General features: G+C 55.6%; 1 protein-coding gene across 3 annotated transcripts in view; it reads left to right on the forward strand.

The window, feature by feature from the left end:
* The window catches only part of Tp73 (tumor protein p73), a 78711-nt gene that overhangs the window by 42462 nt on the left and 17738 nt on the right, over window positions 1-18511 (forward strand). For all 3 annotated transcript variants that reach the window (XM_040735065.1, XM_040735064.1, XM_040735067.1), the window contains one exon: window positions 14576-14818. In XM_040735065.1, coding sequence (XP_040590999.1) covers window positions 14576-14818 — 243 coding nt within the window. The remainder of the gene's footprint in view (window positions 1-14575; window positions 14819-18511) is intronic.

Here is an 18511-nt window from a genome sequence, read left to right on the forward strand (position 1 = left end):
AAATCCAAGGAAAGGGTTCCCTTCCTTCCTCTGCCTGTCCTCCCCCACATACTCATTGGTGCATCTGTCCACCACTGTCACGGGCATCCAGGCGGCAGCCTTCAAACCTCATACCCAGCTCTGTGCTGTATCCACTTTACTGACCTCTGGGGGGATCTGGCTGCCATGTCTGCAACCTAAGAGACTCCTAACTGGCTAACCTGGAGGTCAGAGGGCAGAAGGACTCTAGTACCTTTGTCCTCTACTGGTGCAGGCACCGCCCATGACAAAGACCGAGCGCAGGTTGAATCATGGTTATCCGTGGGTGCCCTCCCTGAGGCAGAGAGTGGGCAGAGACCCACCGTGCGGGCCACACAGAGTCCTGCTTCCAAAATAATCAGCGACTCCCATCCTGCTGCCACTGCCCTAGGTCCCAGAACCAGCAAAGGCTACTATGTCATGTGATTTTTCTCTGTGTGTGTGTTACGTTGCTGTGATGCTGGTGGTGGTGGTGGTGGTGGTGGCGGCGCCCATGGCTATGGCGGTGGCTATGGCAGTGGTGGTGGTGGCAGCTATGGTGGGTGGTGTGTACGTGTGTGTTTATATGTGGGTGCAAGTGTAGGCTAGAGGTGAACCTTGGGTATCACTCACTAGGATCTGTCCTCCGTGTATTTTGAGACAGTCTCTCACTTGTGCCTGGGGCATGCTTGGTAGACTGAACTGTCTGTCTGTCTGTCTCTCTGCCTGTCTCTGCTTCCTGGCACTAGAAATACATGCACACACTACCGCGTCTGGCCTTTAACATGGGTGCTGGGGATGGAACTCGGGTCCTCATTCTTTGGTGGCACGCACATCGCCGGCTGAGCCAGCTCCCCAACCCCTGTGTTCTTCCTCGTTAGACCAAGGGCACTGTGGTTTTCCTCTGGTATCCACTGCACCAGCACAGCCACCATGTGCCCCCTAGGCATTCGACCCAACACAGCAGTGCAGCCCTGGATTTGCTGGGGCACCAGACTTCTCCCTCCGGGAGCTGGGCTGAGCCGCCATCCTAACTGGGTGGGTGACTCGGTTTCCTTATCACTTTGTGACCTTGCCCCGGTGACCGAGTGGACCACGCAGGAGAGTGTAGCCTTTGGCTCAGAGTACACTAAAGTCTGTGTGAACCGAGGACTCTCTGGCGCGTCTTTTCCACTCGTCTGTCTTTGTTGTCCTAGCCCAGTTGCAGAAGCCGCCTGGGAATCGGCAGGGAAGCCCTGTCTTTGGAGAAGCGACTGATTTCCAGGGTTTTCTGATAAAGCGTACCCCGTCTTGATTGAGGAGGGTTCAGTGTGTGGGTTCAGACTTTACCTCCGGCGCCCGCCAGCCGTGACTTTTGTGTGTGTGGGGGGCGTGAGGTCACGGGCTGAGGCATGGTTTCCTTCTCTGTAAGCAGGGTGGTACCGGCTGGCGTCTGCTCAGGCTGCAGAGATGAGCTGTGAGGTCCCAATGAGCAGGTCTGGTCACGGCTGTGCCGCCAGCCCTTTGCACGACTGCAGGAACTGGGCATAGACTCTTCCTCCTACAGCTTCCTATGCCCCTGACTCTGTCTCTCCCCCACCTTCCCCCCACCTCTCTCTCTCCAAGGGTAAAGACTCTTTAACTAAGCGATGCCCATAGCTCGAGTCCAGCCCTGAATGCGATGCAGGGCAGGCTTGGTCCTCCTGCGCACAGGGAGCCCCTTTACGGTGTGGAAAGGAGTTGAGAGTCACTGGGGCTGGACCTGCTGGATGCGGTGAGCTGAAAAGAAACGTGTTGTAGCTGGCACTGTCTCCTGACACCCAAAATCTTAGCTGCTTCCTCAATTTCCAGTTCTTCTGCATGTACACACACACACACACACACACACACACACACACACACAAACACAGAGGGACAGATGGAGAGAGAGAGAGAGAGGAGGGAGGGAGGGAGAGAAGGAGGAGACAGAGAATGCTTCAATCTCCCCAAGATAGATATAGGCGTGTGTGTGTGTGTGTGTTTCGCACGCGAGCGTGCCCTGGTTCTTCCATGTGTGGTGTGCGGAGTGGGGCTCAGCTGTCTCTGCAGATCCAGCATCAAGGTTGCATGCCTGGTGAACCTGGCTGTTCTCCCTCCTAGCTCAGTGGTGTATGAATGCTGTATACTCTTTGCCTGAGGTGTGGCCCAGGTCTGGAGTCGAACCGTGCGCCTGGAGCAAGGCTTCCCTGTGATCCTGCAGGAAGCGTGGTTTCTGGACCAGAGGAGCCCACAAGGAATGGCCCCAAGTGGGAAAAGATAGCATCAGGAAAAGGGCTATAGGGTGAGGGGTGGAGCTGGCTTAGGTTCTACAGAGGCATGGTGCAGTGCTGGGAACTGACCACAGGAGGGCAGAGCTGAGGCTGGGAGAGAGACGTGGTCCATCCAGATGCGAGGCCAGCCCCTCGGGAAGGCAGGCGGGGTGGGAAACGAGGACTCTCTCTCTGTACTGGACTGGATGTCAGGCAGGGAGTGCATGAGAGTGACCTCAGGGGCTTTCGGCTGTGATGGGGGAATTGCTGCAGTGACCTCGGGAGTGAGGACTGAGCATTGTGCCGCGGCTGTGCAGTGTCTGGGGTGCATCGCTGTTGGATAGCTGTGACAGGGAGAGCGGCTGGCAGGCCGGAGCTGGAGACGGGAGTGTGGAGCTCCTGAAGCAAGGATAGGAAGGAGGAAGAGGGATCTTCCTGTCTGGTGGCTGGGACGGGGCATCTGTGGAGATGCTCAGGTGTGAGACCTGCAGGGGACGAGGCCACGGTAGCCTTAGGAGCCCTGCATCCGTGGCCAGAAAGGCTGTAGGGTTCTGTGTGCACGAGCCTGAGCACATGAATGGGGGTGGCCACGTGGACACCCGGGCGTGGGAGTCGGGGTGGGCGGGATGGTGTGGAGATGGACATGAGGAAGCAGGTCTGGGAAAGAGAACCACGTTAAGGAGAAGCCAGGAAGCCTGCCTAGAACCATGCCAGATCCCACAAGACCTTTGGGGGCCCAGGGGGCGGCTTCCTACAGACTAGAAACCACAGTAGCCCTTGCTTTTCCCAGAATCCCACCCGACCCGGATGCCCGTTTCTGGGCCCTTTGCCGGGCAGTGTCCTCCCTTATTTCCTGGAGCCCCTGAGCTCGTTTGCTGATAGGCCGCATGACTCATCACCGTACTCCCAGGGGAGAGCTCGGGACCCTCTGCCAAGAGGGGGCCTGAAGCAAGGCAGAGCCAGGGGACGCCCCGGATGCATGGGCAGCTTCTGTTTCACGCCCCACACAACGCCCCCCCCCCCCGGCTTACACTCGGCCGCCTTCTCCCTCTTCGGGTCCCAAGACAGTGTGACAGTCTCACTGCAGGTGACACGCTTGGGCCCTCATCACCCTGACTGCACATCCCCTTTGTCGTCAACGTCCTGATTTCTCAGTTCAGCCTCTCATCCCTTGTTCCACGCTGTCCTAAGATCTAGGAAGAGACTGGGGAGATGGGGGGTCCTCACTGACTCCATAAGCAGGACAGAGGGACAGGAGGGCAGTTGGTGTGTGTGTGTGTGTGTGTGTGTGTGTGTGTGTGCGTGCATGAACATGGGTGCTGAGTTCCAGAGCACAAGAACGTGCCCAGGGAGAGAAGCTGGCAGAGGCACGCCCCCTCCTACATCTTTCTCAGAGAGCCACCTCCCCTGTAATATTGGGGTGCACTCAGGTGGTTTTAAAAAGATTCCTGTGAAATCACTGCTGCTTGTCTAGTGCCGGAGAGATGGGGGAGCTGACTAGACAACCCCCAAGAACGGTCTGCCCTGCCGTACCCAGGGTTCAGGCTGCGCTGGGTGGGGGTGTGGGGTGGGGTGGCGGGCCTGGGTTTCACAGTGGGTCGTGCAGACACATGCCTGGCAGCTGAGTGTGGTGCTTCTGGGGGCACGTTTCCCGGGTGTGAGGAGAGGAAAGTTCCACATGGCCCTGGCATGGGACCGGGCTCTGCCTCAGCGGGCAAAAGCAGGGGTGCTATGTGCATACCTCCAGGGAGGCAGCCGTTCCCCCCCCCATGCACAAGTCGTGTCTTGTTGACATTTCCATCCGTTTAATCACAGGCTCAGAGAGACTGTGGGAAACACCATCAGGATGGAGGGCTCCCGCAAGCGCGCACAGGCGGGAGAGATGGCTGTCTCCACAGGGCCAGGCTTCTGTCAGTCACTAACCCCGGGCAAGCTGAACCCAGGCTCAGACATGCCTATGGGAGAACACTGGGGTTCCAGAAGCCTCCTTACCCTTAGAAGAGTCCACACAGCTTCAGCTGTGTCCTAGAGACAGGAGGACCCTGTCTCCCCATCCCTCAGTGCTGGGCTCAGAGCAGAACTGAGTGTGGCACTTGCCCCAAGGGTGAAGGAAAGAAGCCTGGGGGTGGGGAGGGCAAGTTTCTGCGGAATACTGAGACCCCATGGAAGCAGATGTGGTCACAGGGCCACGGTACCCATACCTGTGCTGAATGGGTAAACGCTACCTGGCTGCTACTATTGCCTTAGTAAGGGAGCAGAAAAGGCCATGAGACAGCAGAGTAAGTGCCCAGGGTGGGTCTTATAGTGAGGAAGTGACATTGGTCATGAACTAATAGAGGCAGCCCAGGGGAGCCTGAGGGACCACAGCATGTGGGTCTCTGGCATCTGGCTCCTTTCTCCAGTTCCTATCCCAGCTACTTGTGTGAGAAAGCCAGGATGTGCCACAGTTGTCCTGTAATCCACAGGAGGGGACACACAGAGACCAGGGTGGTTTTTCAGAAGGAAGGGAGGGAAGAGAGAAAAGAGGAGGGAGGGAGGCAGGAAGTAAAGGACAGGGGTGGGGGGAACAGACCAAAAAGGGGAGGAAGGGAGAGGCAAGGAAGAAAAGAAGGGAGAAAAGAGGGAGGAAGGGAAGGAGGAAGTGATGGAGAGGGGAAGGGAAGGAGGAAGGAAGTGATGGAGAGGGGGGAAGGGAAGGAGGAAGTGATGGAGGGGGGAAGGGAAGGAGGAAGGAAGTGATGGAGAGGGGGGAAGGGAAGGAGGAAGTGATGGAGGGGGGAAGAGAAGGAGAATGTGATGGAGAGGGGGGAAGGGAAGGAGGAAGTGATGGAGGGGGGAAGAGAAGGAGAATGTGATGGAGAGGGGGGAAGGGAAGGAGGAAGTGATGGAGGGGGGAAGAGAAGGAGAATGTGATGGAGAGGGGGGAAGGGAAGGAGGAAGGAAGTGATGGAGAGGGGGTAAGGGAAGGAGGAAGTGATAGAAAGAAGGGAGGAAGAGTGAAGGAGAGAAGAAAAGGAGGTCGAACCCAGACAAGGCCCTCTCCTACTGAGGCCACAGTGGCCTTGGGTGGGTTCTGCTCCAGCCTCTCCTGTTGTCCTGTGTGGTCGATGAAGCCACGTTCCCCTCTGTGCATATCAGAACCTCAGGGAGCAGGGTGGGAACTCTGACCTCAAGGCTTCTGCTGCAGCCCCCTGCGGTAGGCTTGGGTCCCTGGTGTCATCTCTGTGAGTCTAGCCCAGGAGAGGAGTTGGCCAGACCAGGTGGGCTGTCAGAGCAGCTGTGGGCTCAGCATGAGGCTGGAAGGAAGGAAGCATGAGGAAGGTTTCCTTCCTGAAAAGGCATGCTGCATCCAGGGTCCGGAGTTGCCTGGGTGCGAGGCATGCTGCATACAGTCTATGGAGTTGCCTGGGTGCGAGGCATGCTGCATCCAGGGTCCGGAGTTGCCTGGGTGCGAGGCATGCTGCATCCAGGGTCCGGAGTTGCCTGGGTGCGAGGCATGCTGCATACAGTCTATGGAGTTGCCTGGGTGCGAGGCATGCTGCATACAGTCTATGGAGTTGCCTGGGTGCGAGGCATGCTGCATCCAGGGTCCGGAGTTGCCTGGGTGCGAGGCATGCTGCATACAGTCTATGGAGTTGCCTGGGTGCGAGGCATGCTGCATACAGTCTATGGAGATGCCTGGGTGCCCCTGGCAGGCAGACAAGCCCTTGGCTGATGGCTGTGGACCGGGGACTGATTGGCCACTTTGGTGAGTGAACTTTGGCTCTTTTTGTCTGCGGAGATCTGGAGGCTTCAGTGCGGGGTCCTCAGAAGCAGCAGCAGAGCCTGGCCGGCGCCTGTGCCTCTCTGAGAGGGCAGAGTATGGAGGGAGCCCAGTCAGTATCCAACACTCTTGCAGCACTGTGTGATGTGTCATGACCTGTTCCCATTTCTCCATATATATTGATTTCAGTGCCATCACCTCAATGTAAACTGAGGCAGAGCGATCCCGTGAAGATCTTGAGTTCTATGGGAAGCAGGTGGGGAGACAGGGGATAATACCGCACCACCTTAGGTGTGCTACACATATGAGTGGGAAGGGAAGCCCAGAACCCTCGGGCAGCTGGAGAGAGCACACCAGGGCTCCCGGGAGGTATGGCGCCTTGGCAGGCTGGTCTTGTGGTGAGGAGATGGACAGTGAGATCAGCCTGCACCCCTGGGCCTTTGCGTTTAACTTCGACATCCAGTACACATGACAGGCAGGTTTTTCTGTTCCCATTTTCATTAGGGGAAAAAAATCGCCTTTCTGGAGAATATTGCATGCAATATGGAAGTATTGCTAAGAACTGGGCGCAACCAGTCCCCCTCTGTGGTCTGTCTTGGAGCTCTAGGCTGTGACAAAGGCTGCCACGGACGGTGACTTCAGAAGGGAGTGCGCCGGGGAGGTACCCGCTCCCAACCTTTAAAAAGACGTCCACCACTCTCAGATCGACTGAGACTGCGTGTGGGTTTGAAACAGTTAAGACGTGAGATTGGGAATCGTTAAGGTAAAATCACGCATCCAATTTTACGTGTGAGGGCAGGAGCCTGAGAGCAGGAAGTGAGAGCTTCCTTGTCTGAGGACAGGTGATGCCGGGGATGGATTGGGGGATGACCCTGCCCTCACTCCAGCAATGAGCAGGATCAGCCCGTCCCCATGGGCACTGTGGTCAAGAGGGACAACAGTCGACACATGGTGGACAACTTCCTCCAGACTCCTGGAGGCCAAGGAGGTAGAACTCTCTGTGTTTAGGCCTGCCTGGGTGTTTCAGGGTCTGCTACGCTCAGCCAGAGTTTCTGAGCACCCGTTTCCATGGCGGGTGTTAATACGCGTGGTGCACATCCAAGAATGAGTCCCCAGATGCCATCTAGGGACAGTGAAGTCGATCCTGCATGTAGCTTCGTGGCCCCGCTCAGCCGTTGGTGCCAGACTTGCTTCTTGTGGGCAGACAGCCTCTGTCCCTTCCTCACCGGGCCTTGTGGCAGTGGATTGGTGGTGACGTGCCCACGCAAGGCAGCCATGGGGTCTCTTGCTTCCAGACCTCCTCAACCAAGCTGCTAGCCACGTATGGATTTCATTCCCACTGTGCAGAAGAGAAAATGGAGGCCCAAGGATATGGAGCCATATCCTACCTCTCTCCTGTTTCTGCTGTCCCACCCTCACTCCCCAGGGAACACAGTGCTCACCCTGGACCCATACTGTCAACCTAACATAGCCAGGAGAGAATGCTGGGGGATTGGATTGGCTCTATCCACTTCTCTCTCTGCTCGGGGAAGATAAGAAACTCAGCTGCCTTCCAGCAGGAGGTCGGGGAGCTGGAGGTCCAGTCGTGGGTGTCCTGTGCTCCATGACCCTCTGCTATAGGGTGAGGTCACCAGCCTGCTGTCACCCCAGGCATGAAGAGAGACTAAGGGAGGCAAGGTGTTAGAACTGAATTGAAGTCTGAGCCCAAGGAGAGAGGGCAGAGGTACTGATAGTCTTGCTTCCAGCAGATCTATTTGCAGGAACCAAGAAAAAGACTCCTGAGACTAAGGGAATGGGAGACTCTTTGGAGAAAGCCTGTCCTTCTCTGTAGAGGGTGTGGCTCAGAGGGAACCCCTCTTTTGCCCGAGGCCAGGACAGTGTAGAGGGTGTGGCTCACAGGGACCCCATCTGCCTGAGCCCAGGGCAAGTCTTACCCTCAAGTGCCCTTGGGGTTTGCTAGATGATTCCAGCCCCTCTAGACAAAGTCTAGTGTGTGACACAGAGACCTGGGGTGGGGTGGGGCTGTGTTCTCTTCAAACCCCCATCCCCATTAGAACTATTATTGTCCTCCATCCTGATTTTGGGGTTCCCCACAGAGGCTGGTCCACTAGTGGCCTAGACACTGGAGGAAAGGCCACCCTCTGGCTCCATGACTCCCTCATTCCTCAGGGCCTTCTCAGGTCACGCCCAGGCACCCCACATGCACATGTAGGCACATGTGGGCCGCCGAAGGCCGGGCAGGTCCTAATTAGCCCACTATCTTGGAGTTCTCATTGAAAACAAAACAAACCAAAAAAAGTTAGGGTTTTGCCCAGGTTCCTCCCTGAGGCCAAGTGGGCCTTGTCTGGGCTTCCAGGGGGCCTCTGGTCCTGGGGGACCCCTGGGCTTCTGTGTGGACCTACTTAGGCCTCTCTGACAAGGCTCCTCTTTCAGAAGCCTGACTAGAAGCAGAAGTCGGGGGGCAGACTGAGCCCCACAGCCTGGCAATGTGGAAACAGGAGTGGGTCCTTCTCCCCCCACCACCCCCCCCCAAACTCAGAAGGAGAAGGGAGCACTACACAGAAGCTCTCCTACAGGTTCCAATCAGCGGGGTTTTTGCCATCATCAGGAGGCACGGTAGATAACCAACCAAGAGCAGACTGGGAGGCGTCCCTAGGAACGCAGGAAAAGAGCAGGCAGGGGAGGGGCAGCGTTCACCAGGCAAGAGGACAGGTTGGTCTAATGCCGGTCCAGTGCTCCCAAGCAGGTCATCAGAGTCCTGCCTCTGTGAGAGGACTTCAGTTTCGCCATGCCAGCCAGGTTCTGCCCTCCGCTCCTGAGGGCCTGCCTGCCTCCTGGAAGCGCCCGGTCCCTCCTGCAGAATGCCCCTCACAGATGCTATCGCAGTTCCTTTTGGTTCAATGACTAAGTCCTTGGCAACCACCTCCAATCATTGAAGAATGCAGACAAGTTAAAATATGAACCTTACTGCCATGGGCTTGTGCCCTGCATCTGAGCAAGAGAGGTAGGGCTCCCTGCCCATCAGGGATAGGGCAGAAACTGGGCATGGAAAGGCTGCTACTGCCTGCTGCCGCTGTCCTGACTCCCCTCCCCAAAGCCCTTCGCTGGGAAGACATCCTGGATCTGAAACCATAACAGGGGAAATCCCTTCCCTGAGGTGCAGAGATCCCCCTGGAAGACAGGAAACGTGAGGTAGAACCACGGTTCATCTGCCCTCATTCCTAGACAGACAGCCACTCCAGAGAGAGCTGCCTTCTTGACCGTTACCCAGATGTGTGAAGCTGTCACCAGACACACAACACACATTCATTCACTCACTCATTCATCCCTCTGCTACTTTGTTTGGTGGGAAAATGCCTTAAGCAACCGTTCTGAAATACGGACCACTCGGGAAACACAGCAGGTGGGAGCCCGGATCTGTGGGCTTCTTGCGCCTGGGGCGCCCTCTGCGTCTTATGTGGCTCTCAATGTTTGTGATTGTGGGCTCCCGTGTCTACTGAGTCATCTGTCCGTGTGTTCTTCTGTGACCGTGGGGTTGTCTGAGTCTGTTGAGTCCTCTGCACCCTCTGGATTCCTGTGTCTGTGGGTTCTACATCCTCAAATTCTAATGAGTAGGGATCCAAAAAAATTGCATTTATACCGAACGTGTACAGACATGGTTCCCTTCATCCCTCAGCAGTGTAGTCCAATGACTGCACAGCAGATATGGTGTGTTAGGTTTTGTGTGCAGCTAGGGAATTTGTGTTGGCTCCTTACTACATCGTCTGGAAGGGGCTTTATGTGAGGATGTCCATGGGGTTCCTCGGCCTGATGGCTTTCCAGACAAGTGTAGAATGTGAACCATGTATGGAATTCTGAATGTCAATAGCTCCATTCACATGGTAAAAAGAGAGTCAGAGCTGTGGTGTGTTTGCCTGCCGTGTGTAAAGTCTGGGTTCTGTCCCCAGCACTGTGGCTTAAGACAGATGAAATGAGTTGGTGAATATAACCAATAATTACTCCTGCCGGCCTAGGGTCATCTCAGTGTGTGACATGGGACCAGGAGTGGGGTGACCGACCTTCTTTCTATGGCATAGAGTCCTTGAAGTTGGGATGCTTCTCTTCACATGCTCAAATCCTTTGTAGCCACTGGTCCAATTCACAGGCTTGCTGTTCAGCAGGGAGCATAGGAGTGACACCTTCCAGTGGAGAGCACTAAGAGCAGGACAAAGGTCAGGGGCATGCTGGTGCTCCAGCTGCTGTAGCCAGAGCTAGCCCTTCTGAGCTCAGCAGAGTCTGTGACAAGACCAAGGTAGAGGCTTCCACTGGAAGGGCTGTGGTCGGAGGTCTGCAGGAGGAGTCTGAGAGTGGGGGTGCTTGAGTCGGGGACTGCTGGGCCAACCAGACTTCTGCCACTATGCTCAAACTCCTAAGTCAGCAGAGCAGGAGGAGGGGAACATGAACTTTCTACCAGGAGTCTGTAGGGAGATCTTGGGATGGGGTGAGGACTCCCCATCCTACATACCCCGGAGTGGGAGGCTTAACCCCTCTTTCTGATGGGGGCCAGCTGCCGCATCCCATGCTCCCCTCACATGGCCTGGGTGCTGGGGGAGGCAAGGATCATGTCCCTTTCTGTTTTTGGATAGCATTATTAAGGTAAAACTCACACACCATACAACCTACTCATGTAAAACATGCAGTCTGGCTGGGGAGCCTAACTCAGATGGTAGAACACTTCCTGCCTAGAGTGTCTGGGGCCATGGGTCTAATTCTAAGCACTGTAGGAAGTGGGCACCCTGGTGTGCCTGCCTGTAATCCCAGCTCTCAAGAGGAAGAGGAGGGAGGATCAGGAGTTCAAGGTCACCCTCCTGAATAAGGAGCTCCAGGCTAGCTTGGGCTACATGAGACCACGTCTCAAAAACTAAACATAGGGCTGGAGAGATGGCTCAATGGTTAAGAGCATTGCTCTTCCAGGAGCCCTGAGTTCAATTCCCAGCAACCACATGGTGGCTCACAGCCATCTGTAATGACATCTGGCTCCCTCTTTCTGGCCTGAAGATGTCCATGCAGGCAGAACACTGTATAAAAAGATAGATAGATAAATAGATAGATAGATATCTTTAAAAACTAAAAATAATGAAACAAACAAACAAATAATAAAACACGCCACCTAGAGGTGTTTAGTGTGGACAGATGTAGTCAAGTGTCACTTCTAGACCATCTCCACCTCCCCAGAGAGGAATGCCTTCCTGAGCTCCTCTGTCTCTCTCTGTGCAGCCTTTTCGCCATCTTCTGCTCTGGCTTCTTTTGCCTGTTCTGGGTGTTTGCCTACATGAACTCACACTTAGCGTCTGCTCAGAACAAGGCTCTGGGGTTTCATCCACAGAGTTGCTGTGTCTCAAGACACAGCCCTAGCTGCCGGTGGTCTTCTAACTCGTTTGTCCACTTGCCTGGGGTAGGGGTGGAGGGCCTAGTGTCCTGTGACACAGGAAGTTGGGGGAGTGTGGGGGGCTAGTTCAGGACTAGGGGGAAGACTCAGTGGTATCAGGGTCTGGACCCTCTGTGGTTGGATTTTTTTTTAACAATGGAAACGGGTTGTCCTGCCAAGGTCTATTCGTCCAAGTCCAGCAGGGCTGTGTATACTTGGGAGAAGCTGGGTCTTAGACATTGGCTCAGCTCAGCTGGAGCCTCCAAGGAAATCCCTTCCTGCCTGGTCCTCAGAGTCTCAGGGTGCAGAGGCCACAGTAGTGGCAAGAGCCAGAACTTGGGGCTGGATAGACGGCTCAGTGTTAAGAGCTCTTACTGCCTTTACAGAGCTCACAGGATCGGTTCCCAGCACCCACATGGCAGCTCACAACCACTTATCACTCCAGTTCCAGGGGATTCGATGCTGTCTTTGTTATTGAATCTGGGGTTACAATCCTGTGCCCTAAGCCAGGTTTGGCCACCCACACTCAATAAGCCAATTGTAAAAAGTGAAACCAAGCCGGGTGTTGGTGGCACTCGCCTTTAATCCCAGCACTCGGGAGGCTGAGGCAGGAGGGTCTCTGTGAGTTCCAAGACAGCCTCCAAAACAATACAGAGAAACCTGGCCTCGAAAAACCAAAAAAAAAAAAAAAAAAAAAAAAAAATGAAACCAATATCATAGAGAAAGTGTTTTCATGGCCACACTGGGAAGCAGGACAAAGAAAGACACTTAAGTTTGGCTTCAGGGTCCAAAGTGAAATTAAAATTTAAATAGAGGGCCAAGAATTTGCATATCTAAGCATCCAGCCTACTGAGGACCTGCCCCTGAGCTTCAGTGTCAGTGCAGGCAAGTTGTTTGAACAGTGCGGAAGTCTTTCCTACTCCCAGCATGAGATTCTTGTGGGGGGGAGGGGGAAGCCCCCATTTCTTTGGGGTCCATTGTTTCAATACCCTCATAGTCAGACTGAGAGACACAAGTTTCTCTTTAGAACATCTTAATTTCAATGCCATTCGGGGCTAGGGTTACATCTTCCTAGCCCACTTCCACATGGGGCCTGCGTGCGGTGTTGCTCGCACACATCCGAGCAAACACTCATACACATAAAATAAAAAAATAAATCTTGAGCCAGGCAGTGGTGGCACGCATCTTTAATCCCAGCACTCAGGAGGCAGAGGCAGGAGGATCTCTCTGAGTTCAAGGCCAGCCTGGTCTATGGGAGGGAGTTATGAGACAGCCAGGGATACACAGAGAAACCCGCTCTTGAAAAACCAGCCAACCAACCAACCAAAAGTTAATAAATAAACGTATATATATATTTTAAAAAACAGCCAAGGCCGGGCGTTGGTGGCGCATGCCTTTAATCCCAGCACTCGGGAGGCAGAGGCAGGTGGATCTCTGTGAGTTCGAGGCCATCCTGGTCTACAAAGCGAGTTCCAGGACAGCCTCCAAAACAATACAGAGAAACCCTGTCTCGAAAAACCAAAAAATAAAATAAAATAAAAAATAATAATAACAATAAAATAAAAAACAGCCAAATTAGAACCTGTCACTTTCCCCTTGACTGCTCAGCTCCCTGTCTATCCTATAAGCTAGCCTTCCTCCTGCCGGGCAGCCTTTAGTAGGACCTCCCTCCTGCAGTACCTTGCTTCTGATGTTGTCTTGTGCTCAAGGACACTTGGGTTGTTTGTCATTGTCATCAAGGACTCGCAGTGGCCCGCTGGGGCCTTGGCATCACTTTGTACAACTGCCCTCCACCCGAGACTGAGGTACAGGAGGGGCTGAGCACAAAGGTCCCCACGAGGAGGAGAGAGCACGGTGATCTGGAGCCCTGTAGAGTCCAGGCCTTGGGTCTTGGCCTCTCTTGTTGTGTGGGAGCACTTATTGCTCTGGCACTTAGAGGAGTCGGGCTAGTGGGAGGGGATGTATGTATAGGACAGGATCCCAGATTCCCAGGCCCTCTCTGAAGAGGGAGACAGTGTAAAAGGGGAACTTTGCACCATCAAGCCGGTCTTATGTTATGTTGCTGGGGCAAGTCATTTCCCCCTCAGGGGGTTCTCATTCATGAAGTGGGAACAGGAGGCAGCACCCCCTCCTCCTCAAGCCTATGGAAGTACAGGTCTGTGGGAAAGTTCACTGGCGTGGAGAGGATCAATTAAGCAACTCTGCTAGGGACCCACTCTGGCCAGCATCAGCCACTGGTACTGTCCCCCCCAAATCCTTCCTGCCTGATGCCTTTGATTGTAGACTAGGGAGTCTTCCAGCTGGTACCTGTTGAGACACCCTCGGCAGTGGGGTGGGGCCTCCCTAAATTTCCGGGGCAGTAGGGTCCCAAGGGTGGTGAAGGAGGGGCTCACTGACTTGATTGGGGAGGGGGGGAGGGCTGGGCTGCCTGGGCTGTCCAAGAGAACCGGCAGGGAAGCTTGGAGGAGCTGCCAAGCCTGGAGGGGCGGGGAAGTCATTGTAATGGAGATAAAGTCAACAGCTTAAAGAAATTCCTTTAGAAGTGGTCCTGGGACCTCAGGGACTGAGGGCAGCCTCGCCTCTGTCCCGGCAATCACTCAAGAGGGGCTGGATCTAGGAGCCACTCACAGTCTTCCCCGGCTTTGGGGCACCCATGCTCCAGAAGCCAGTGTATCCCCACCCCACCCTTGCAGCCAGGCTACAGGCTCTCTGTGTGATCTATGGGGCACTCCAGCCCCTAGGCTGCCCTAGGGACACAGTGGAGTTCACGGGGGTCTTGGGCTGGGAACCTTCCCTGCCAAATAGTTCCCCTCCAGGTAGGTGTGCGAAGAAAGCCCCAATCCACCTCTCTGGCAGCTGGGTGGATCCCCAGAAGCCCTGGCACCCGGGAGAGGCAGACAGAGAGGGGCAGGCAGGAGAGGTGAACATGCGTTTATCCCAACACAAGTAGTGACCTGTTGGGGTGGGGTGGGGGCCCCCCCAGGAAATATTTGGGATGACTGGGAGCCGGCTGGCCCTTTAAGGCTCCAGTAACAAGACACCTCCCCAACGGGACAAGAAGCTGGCGCTGGGGTTTCCACCTTAGCCCTTGTTTCTCCCCTCCCTCCTCGTCCAACCCCCCCCCCCCCCACTCCTCCCCAGGCCCAGTTCAATTTGCTCAGCAGCGCCATGGACCAGATGGGCAGCCGCGCGGCCCCGGCCAGCCCCTACACCCCAGAGCACGCTGCCAGTGCGCCCACCCACTCGCCCTACGCCCAGCCCAGCTCTACGTTCGACACAATGTCTCCAGCGCCTGTCATCCCTTCCAACACTGACTACCCCGGCCCCCACCACTTCGAGGTGACCTTCCAGCAGTCCAGCACAGCCAAGTCGGCCACCTGGACGGTGAGTAGCTGCGCCGTCAGTGGGCACCTGGAGGGAGGGCCAACGGGTGGGACGCCGCGGTCCCGGGGCACTGAGGTCTGTGCGTGAGCACACATGCTGTCCACATGGGGTTCCCACCTGGCCAGAGCCAGGAGGAGCATCCTTCAAGCAGGAGGCGGGTCCCGGGGCCGGGCAGTGTGGGTGTGCCCACCCCTCGGACGGACAGACGTGTGGCCAGAGTCAGTCAGCCTCCCTCCCCTGGGGTCTGGAAATGTCAGGAGTGTTGCAATCAATGAGGTCCATGGGGCAGGGAGAGAACGGCCGCTTTTTTTTTTTTTTTTTTTAATGCTCAGTGCCTTGAAATCTATTCTGAGCGGAGTCCCGCGCCTCTGCTGAGTCTTGAGAGCCCCCTGGAAACCTTGGGGGCTGCCTGCCTCCTCCCAGTGATGTGACCGCTTGCCGGTTGTGGGCTTGGGCTTTGCTTCTTATATTCTCTGCCTTGGCTTGGGGGCCAGATCTCCAGGGGCTGGAAGCACAGTGTCCCGAGCTCCAGCTGACATTGACAGAAACACCCCCTGCGCACTTGCTGGGAGCCGGGTAGCCAGACGAGTGCTTTGACTTGCCCAAGTGGAGTCTGTTCCTGTCCCCATTGCACAGCCGGGGAAGCTGAGGAGTGACAAGGGAAAGCAGCCTGCTCAGGGCTATGCGACTAGTCAGCAGATGCTGGGCTTGGGACACGGTGGTCACTGACACCAGCCTTCTTAACGTCCTGGGGAGTAAGGGCTGCAGGAGGAGCAGAGCGAGACCTTCTTGGGGACGCTGACTAGATGTGCAGGGCACACGGGACACTGGGCGGGAAGGGGGAAGTCCCAGGGCCTTCCAGCTGTGCACAGGGAACCCTGCAGCAGCTGGAGCAGTGAGGAGGTGACTGAGGGATACTGGGTCACCCACTGGGCAGCATCTTTTTTTTTTAATAATATTTTTTATTTATTTTTCAGTTTAAATTTAGATAAGAAACAAGGTTGCTTCACAAGTCAGTTCCAGGTCCCTCTCCCTTTCCCTCCCCTCCTCCCATGCCCTCCCCGCTCTGGGCAGCATCTTTATCATCCACGTTCTAGGGGACAGCTGGAGCTGGGGCTGGGGCAGTCCCTGCAGTGCATGCTTGGTCTCACCTCACCTCCTGGGACTCCTTTCCAAAACCTAAGCCCCCACCCCCAACTCCCACCCCCGCAGCCCTCACCCCCGCTGGTGTGGCTTTTGCACTCTCTCTGGAGACTGAAGAGCTGGACAGAGCCAGGCCCAGTGTGTGGTGGGTGATCAGTCTACTTGGCCTGGGTCGGGTCTCAGGCCTTGACCTCCTGTGGTTTCTTTTGGCTACTGTTCTTGGCTGGCAGGCTCCCCCAACTTCTCACCCTTGGTTAAGTGATGGCTGAGCCCAACTGCTGGAGCTCTGATTGGCTCCCATGGGCCAAGAGGGTCTGGGTGACTTTATAGACAGTGCCTCATCCTGAGTTACTCTAGGCCTGTGTGTTCCGTTCTCCCCAACCATAAACTGTTGCTGATGAAGGGTCTGAATGAGATGGGACTGGTATAGCACGCAGCACTTACTCCTGTAAGATGAGCAGCAGAGATGAGGGAGCCATCCAACATGGCCTCCTGAAGTTGGCCTTCCTGTATAACTATCCTTGCTGAAGGTCTCTCTTTCCCTGTCTGTATCTGGGGCATAGTTGGGGGCAGGGTTGGACCCCCCTACTCCAGCTGAGTGACCTGGGGTTAGGTCAGGAAGCCCCAGGAGATACCTGGGTGACTCCAGTGACACGAGGCTCTCCACAGGGCTCTTCTGCTTTCAACTGCACCCCTTAAGTCCATCCTCCCTTCCTAGAGTGAGGCAGGGTTCCGGTCTGTCCACGAGGTCTGGTGGTGTCTGGCAGAAGTCCCCCCCGAGTCCTGGGGATGATGCAGCCTGTGGGATCACCTCCCTTCATCTTATTTGCCTGAAGGTGTTGGTGGGGCCAGTCTCTGCCATGCTGAGGGTCCAGGGCTTTGGTCTTTGAGAGAGACAGGCACTGCCAACTCTGCTGGCTTCCTCCTTCCAGCTGCGGCCTCTGCAACCCCCTTCTGAGGTGTTTGGCATCAAGTCTCCCACAATGATTTATTTCCTGCTGCCCTGCTCTAACTGTTCTCATGGGGTAGTCTGCTCAGACTAGAGACAGTCCTGGCTGGCCAGACGTACCAGGGAGCATTGAAGGCTTGGCCTCCCAGCCCAACCTTCACCCAATGCCAGGGCAGCAGAGCTGAGCTGTCAGGCAGGAGGATGCTGTCTCCTGCCCCCTCCCAGCCCTGCCACACAGGGGGTGGAGGTGGGACCAACATTGATAATGAGATTTTTGGCACCTCGGCCATCTGGGAGCAGACACCCAAGGGCTTTTCTCAATGCCCAGGGAAGGGGCTGGCAGCGGCTGCTCTCAGTCCCGGGGGTCCAGCTGTGTAGGTGCTGCCCAGACTTGCCACCCAGGCTTCTGCGCCTAGGCCCCTGCCACACCACTGGCTGGTAACTGATAGATAATTCATATTTTTCTCAAGTACAATTCCATATTGACTGCTGCCTTCATTTCTCTCGGATTGACAAAAACACCCTCACTGGCCTCCAAGTGACCACAGCTGTTAATGGGGCCTTTGGCCTTGGCGTTGTTGAAGCTGCTCTGGGCCTTCCCAGCCCCAGAGGATCTGCTTGCTCTAGTCAGTCTTCCACAGCCTGAAAACCTGCTTGTGTAATGAGGGGGCCTGGGGTCTCAGTTCATGGCCCAGCACGAATGTATACACACATGTGTACATGTGCACAGGGTGCCGTAAGTGTGGACACCAGATGTACACAGGTACACAGATGTGCGTAGAGCATGCACATGTATCTATGAGCACACAAGGATGTAAACACACGTGTGCTCAGGGACCTATATGTGCCATACATGGATGCACACACAGGAGCCGGTAGACACACAGGCATGCCAGCAAAATGTGGATGAGCATGCTAGTCTCCCTGGCTGCTGCCTTGGGTTTCGACAGTCCCTTTCCTCAGAAAAGTCTAAGCAGCAGGTGGATAGGCCAGGAGAGGGCTTTATGGTTGGGTTCGAGGTTGTGTTTTTTGTTTTTTGTTTTTTTGTTTTACAAGACAGGGTTTCTCTGTTTTTGGAGGCTGTCGGTCCAGCCTGGCCTCGAACTCACAGAGATTCGCTTGCCTCTGCCTCCCGAGTGCTGGGATTAAAGGCGTGTGCCACCAACGCCCGGCGGGTGCGAGGTTGTGGACAGCTGGTCTCGGGAGTCCTTCAGCAGAGGAAGGAGCGGGACAAGTTCCCCTGTGCATTCAAAAAAGGCACGATGACATGGGTGTCCAGCTGCTGTCCAGCCCCAGCGCAGCCTCTTCACACCGGCTTTGTCTGGCTGAGAGAGGTGGCTGTCTTCAATACTGGAGACATTCAGAGGCAAGAGGGCCCCGTGCAGATGGTAACCCTGGCCCGGTAGAACCACAGTGGGAGGCTGTGACATGCCCAGGTTGCTACAGAGGCAGCTAGAGACCAGGCCAGTAGTGAGGGCAAGGATGGCCTGACTGGTCCAGGAGCATCATGGATGAATAGATGGCTTGGACATGGCCCCGAATGACCTTAGGCTGCCCTCAGTCTCCGTGTGTGTGTGTGTGTGTGTGTGTGTGTGTGTGTG

This window comes from Mesocricetus auratus, unplaced genomic scaffold (assembly GCF_017639785.1).
Source record: "Mesocricetus auratus isolate SY011 unplaced genomic scaffold, BCM_Maur_2.0 Super-Scaffold_100042, whole genome shotgun sequence".
In the NCBI taxonomy this organism is placed as follows: domain Eukaryota; kingdom Metazoa; phylum Chordata; class Mammalia; order Rodentia; family Cricetidae; genus Mesocricetus; species Mesocricetus auratus.